At 48.8% G+C, this 5,808-nt stretch overlaps 1 protein-coding gene across 1 annotated transcript; it reads right to left on the bottom strand.

The window, feature by feature from the left end:
• Positions 1 to 545: 545 nt before the first annotated feature.
• On the bottom strand, positions 546 to 1,322 carry fndc10 (fibronectin type III domain containing 10). Its single transcript, XM_068016787.1, has one exon. The coding sequence runs from the start codon at positions 1,320 to 1,322 to the stop codon at positions 546 to 548; it is 777 nt and encodes a 258-aa protein (XP_067872888.1).
• Between the last annotated feature and the right edge of the window lie 4,486 nt (positions 1,323 to 5,808).

Here is a 5,808-nt window from a genome sequence, read left to right on the forward strand (position 1 = left end):
TTTCCGCTCTCAAATATCCGAAATAAAACTTTAAAAAATACACAATTAAACTGAAAATAAATTTTGATCCGAACAGGAGATAAACGGTCTCTTGTTTGTGCTTCTTGTGTCAGAGCAAGTTCCTGCAGTGGGTCCGCTCTCCGGCCAGTAACTGTTTAAAAGACACTGAGGGCGATTCACATTGATGTTGATAACCAGCCGGGAAAACAGGAAGGAGGTAACACTTGCTGACCCCGGGCACCAATGTTGAGTATTCAGGCCAATTGCCAACTCAAGCTCGACTCGCCTGAGTCTGTTCTGACCCCTCCAATAGTCTCGGTAAGGATATTTAACCAGGCTTTGCAGTCAATCCCTGTTGGGAAGAAAACAAGACTATTCGTCCATGGGGGGCCGGTTGCTGCTTTCTCTCTCTCCTCCCCTCACCCCAACTCCAGTACTGGGGGGTTGAATCTGTTGCAGGGGGTAGCCTCTCATTGCTGGGACCCTTTGAGCCTGATTCCAGATGAACTCCCCCCCCCCCCCTCTTCCTCCTGCTCCCCCATTTTTTACGTGGTTACTCTGTGGTCATCGTGTCCCCGCTTGGAAGAGGACCTGGGAAAGGCAGGGTGCATGATGTTCTCGGTAATGTAGGCCACCAAGAGGCAGATGATCACCAGCATCACGCAGATGGAGCCCCCCACGGCCGTCATGGCGATGACAATGTCCTGCATGCCGGCCGGCTCTGCCCGGAACTGCAGGCACTCCTCGTCCCGTTGGCTGCGGTTGCCGTACAGGGTGTGCAGGCAGATGCGGTAATCCACGCTGTCGTGGACGCTGCTGAGCAGGTAGTCCCGGCACGCCACCCCGAGCTGGACGCTGTCGCACTGGAACTGAGTGTAGAGGCCGCTCCAGGTACAGTTGATGTGGAAGCCCCGGAGGTGGTGCAGGGTGCGGGGCCGCCACTGCAGGAACACGCTGCTGTTCGCCATCACATTGGCCACCAGCGAGCGGCTGGAGCGGTAAACCCGGCAGCGGGCCGCGCCGCAGCTGAAGCCGCTGTCCGTGGTCCTGAAACAGATCCGCCCGGCGCCTCTGCCCTTCAGCAACACTTTGTAGGCGCAGGTGCCGTCCTCCAGGCCGCTCCCTGCCTCCTCGGCATCGGGGCTGCTGCCGTTCCGCAGCGCCCCCGCTCTCCCAGCCTCCTCCTCCTCGCTCCCTTCTCCGGCGATCCCGGGGCTGCTGGAATTCCAGGAGCCGCCGATCAGCCAGTTCCCCCGCTGCAGTCTGCACTCGCACCACAAGCAGAGGAACAGCAGCAGCACCGGCACCCCGAGCGGCCGCATTCTGACTGAGTGTCAGCTCCAGCAACTGTCCCTCCTCCCTCTCACATCCTCACCTCCAGCTCCAGGCTCCGCCACTGTCCCCTCCGGAGCCGCCGCCGCTTCCCCTGTGGCTGCTGCTGGCCTCAAATGCTGGAGACAGCCTCTCCTAGTGATGTCACTGGCTTGACTTTCAGTCCATCTTGTGCCCTTGGGCTGGACAGAGTCAAGAGGAGCCCCGCGCCGGGAAAGGGGGGGGGGGGGAGTGGGGGGTGGTGCTCAACTCCCCAAATACCAGGAGAACACAGACCCTGGCAATCCAGCTTCGCGTCTGTGGACAGCTTTGGGGTTGATTGTTTCCCTAATTACAGAAGCAACGAGTTTTTCCAGGAATGCTGCGATGAGAAAGACAATGTCTACATAGTAATGCAATGGAATTTGAAAGTGACTGTCGTTCCTAAAGCACATCGACTGCTTTCCAAAGTCTCAGCCTCTTAAACAGCGTCTGCAGTGGATTCCTAACCAGGTACCAGTCTCTTGGAAATGTTGGATTATCAAGTCGACATCTGTTGCCTTAATTTTAGAAAATCGCAGTCTGGACTGGTTCAAACCCCAGGTTCCAGTGGTGACATCCACTGCACCACCCAGTCCCAGTGAACCACTCACTCCCACTGCACTGCCAGGTCCCAGTGACCAGCCAAGTCCCAGTGCACAGCTCAGTCCCACAGCAACTCCCAATAGCTCTGGCCTTCTAGACCACCAGTCGCACTGTACCACCCTGTCTTTCTGATCTATTGCACTGCCCTGTCCCGTTGCAGCACCCAATCCCTCTGTCCCACCTATTCCATCTGCATCATCTGGTCCCACTGTTCCTTTCAGTCCCATTGCACCATCCAATCCAGAAACTGAACTGGAGCAGCCATGTAAGTACCATGGCTACAAGAGCAGGTCAGAGGCTAGGAATTCTGCAGTGAGTAACTCACCTCCTGACTCCCCAAAGCCTGTCCACCATCTACAAGGCACAAGTCTGGAGTGTGATGGAATGCTCTCCACTTGCCTGGATGGGTGCAGCTCCAACAACACTCAAGAAGCTCAACACCATCCAGGACAAAGCAGCCTGCTTGATTGGCACCCCATCCACAAACATTCACTCCCTCCACCACTGATGCACAATGGCAGCTGTGTGCACCATATACAAGATGCACTGCAGCTAAGCACCAAGGCTCCTTAGACAGCACCTTCCAAGCCCTTGACCTCCTCCACCTAGAAGGACAAGGGCAGCAGATGCACAGGAACACCACCACCTGCAAGTTCCCCTCCAAGTCACACACCATCCTGACTTGGAACTATATCGCCATTCCTTCACTGTCGCTAGGTCAAAATCCTGGAATTCCCTTCCTAACAGCACTGTGGGTGTATCTCCCCACATGGACTGCAGCGGTTCAAGAAGGCAGCTCACCACCACCTTCTCAAGGTCAAGTAGGGATGGGCAATAAATGCAGTCCAGCCAGCGATGCCCACATCCCATGAACAAATAAAAAAAACCCACTGCACCACCCACTACCAGTGCACCATCCCATCCTACTACACCAGCCAGTTCCAATGTGCCACTTAATCTCTCTGACCAGCTGCTTCCGGCTCTGTTTTCTTTTCCTCCCTTTTCTTCCCCTCCTTTTATGAAGGTGCTGGCTCCTTGCCATCATCGGGTTCATCACAGCTGAGCCTGACCTTAACATCATCAGATGACCATGTACAGACCTACGCACACATTTCACTCTGGAGGGAGGAGCGATTTTGATGATTTTTCTCCTTTTTGTCTCAGCAATGCTAAAGCCATTTAGAGTCATAGAGTTATACAGCACAGAAACAGGCCATTTGGCCCATCAAGCTCCTATCTACTCTACTCCCATTTTCCAGCACTTGGCCCATAGCCTTGTATGCTATAGCGTTTCAAGTGCTCATCTAAATATTTCTTAAATGTTGTGAGGGTTCCTGCCTCTACCACCCCTTCAGGCAGTGTGTTCCAGATTCCAACCACCCTCTGGGTGAATTTTTTTTCCCCTCAAATCCCCTCTAAACCTCCTGCCCTTTACCTTAAATCTATGGCCCCTGGTTATTGACACCTCCGCTAAGGGAAAAAGCTTCCTCCTATCTACCCTATCTATGCCCCTCATAATTTTGTATACCTCAAAAAGTTCCCCCCTCAGCCTTCTCTGCTCTAAGGAAAACAACCCAGCCTATCCACTCTCTTTATAGCTGAAATGCTCCAGCCCAGGCAACATCCTGGTGAATCTCCTCTGCACCCTCTCCACATATCCTTCCTATAGTGCGGTGACTGGAACTGAACACAGTACCCCAGCTGTGGCCTAACTAGCGTTTTATACAGCTCCATGATAACCTCCCTGCTCTTATATTCTATGCCTCGGCTAATAAAGACAAGTATCCCATGTGCCTTCCTAACTACCTCATCTACCCGTGCTGCTGCCTTTAGTGATCTATGGACAAGTACACCAAGATCCCTCTGACCCTTTGTACTCCCTTGGGTCTTACCATCCATTGTATATTCCCTTGCCTTGTCAGTCCTCCCAAAATGCATTCACAGGCCCAAATAATGCTCTGACTGAGATCAGAAAAAGAATTCTTATTTAGATCCCAAACCAAATACTATAGAAACAGAACATATGTCAAGCAACAGCTGTTTACAAAAAAAAACCTCTCATAGCCCTGAACACTCATCTTTAACAGTAATCACCATTTTTCTTCATGACATCACTAAACTACATTTCCCCATCTCTCACACAGAGACAAATACATAGAGAAAAAGAGAGACACCCACAGAGACATACACCTAGAAAGATATGTGAACGCTCACACACCCCAATATATTTTCGCTTTTCATTCATTCAAGAATGTGGGCATCGTGAGCAAGGCCAACATTTATTGCTCATGCTTAATTCCCCTTGAGAAGGTGGTGGTGAGCTATCTTCTTGAACCACTGCAGCCTGTGTAATGAGGGGACTCCCACAGTGCTATTAGGTAGGGGGTTCCAGGATTTTGGCTCAGCGTTGATGAAGGAAAGGCAATATATTTGGCAGTATATCATCCTATACTTTCAGAAGTCAGGATGGTGTGTGACGGTACTTGTAGCTGGTCATGTTTCTAAGCCCTTGCTTCCCTTGTCCTTCTAAGGTGGTAGAGATCACAGGTTTAGAAAATGCTGTCAAAGAAACCTTATCAGGGGGAGGAAGGTTGAGGGGGGAGGGTTTAGTTAAGAATCTCCAGCCATCGTGCATGTGGGGCAGGCTTGATGGACCAACTGATCTTTTCCTGCCCATCAATTTTGTATCTTTGTATATATAGAATATACATGGAGAGATACGTAAAGAATGCATATGCATAGACAGATACACACATGCAGATAGACACACATGGAGAGACATACAGACACAAAAACACATGTAGAGAAAGCACGCCACAACGGTATAAAGATAAACATGTGCACGCACGCACACATACAGCTGGGAGATATGACACGCGTGGTACCTGGATACATGGTTGCTTGCTATATCAGGAAACTCTGGTCTGAGAAAAGTCATTTTGCAACAAGTCTAAGATGATAAATGTTCCATTGCTTTCAATTAATACCTGAACCAAAAGGAACTTTTTTGGAGGTTCAGTAAACCTTGAACAATGCTAACGTTTCTTGCACTATTACCCGCTGTAGCTCTCCCGGGATCCAAAGTCCTATTTTCCTACTTCATTTTTTACTTTTGGAAATCTATAGAGGACATGGCTATTTACTATACTGTATAAAGCACTTGTATTACACACTCACTCTTTCCCATATTTTCTGAAATCTTTACAGGATATGGCCATTCATTGTACACTGTTGTATAAAACCTTGGTATTGTACTGACTCCATTGCAGCTTCTCTGACTTTTCTTGGCTGATTTGGTTTACAAACAAATTTTTTATTTTCTAGCAGCTCTTGCTCATGCTCCTTAGAAATTCAGTAATGCACATACCAGCTCATGGAGATTCCAATTTCCTTTTTTTTTGTTAAATTCTTCAATTACTTCAATGATCAATTCCTAGAGTCTGTCCTATACAATCTTCTGAATCCACATGTCTCGATATTATACATATCAATATTCAACCTTAGTATTACAAATGACAATATTCCAAACCCAGAAAGTACAATCTCAGTATTACAAACTCATTTAGAAATCCCTTCTGAAAACAGATTTATCCTATCAGTTTTCCTCATTGTGCAACCTAGAGAGTTTCAATTTCTGTAGTAAGAGCCACTACATGACTGATCTTTTGCCCTGAGGGCTGAATTATACTCAGCAGAAAGTACTATGCTTTTACATAGAAAAATTGTCTTCCATCCTCTCCTGAAGGTGCAGACTCCTTGTTTTAACTATAACAGAGCATCTCAAATGACCCTGCTTGTGTTCTCACTGGACATGTCATTTACAGTAGGATTCATTGCTCATGATCAGGAATG

This window comes from Heterodontus francisci, chromosome 37 (genome assembly GCF_036365525.1).
Source record: "Heterodontus francisci isolate sHetFra1 chromosome 37, sHetFra1.hap1, whole genome shotgun sequence".
In the NCBI taxonomy this organism is placed as follows: domain Eukaryota; kingdom Metazoa; phylum Chordata; class Chondrichthyes; order Heterodontiformes; family Heterodontidae; genus Heterodontus; species Heterodontus francisci.

Bases quoted from the DNA above. Each gene is read 5' to 3' on its own strand.
- fndc10 (XM_068016787.1), bottom strand. From the start codon at position 1,322: ATGCGGCCGCTCGGGGTGCCGGTGCTGCTGCTGTTCCTCTGCTTGTGG.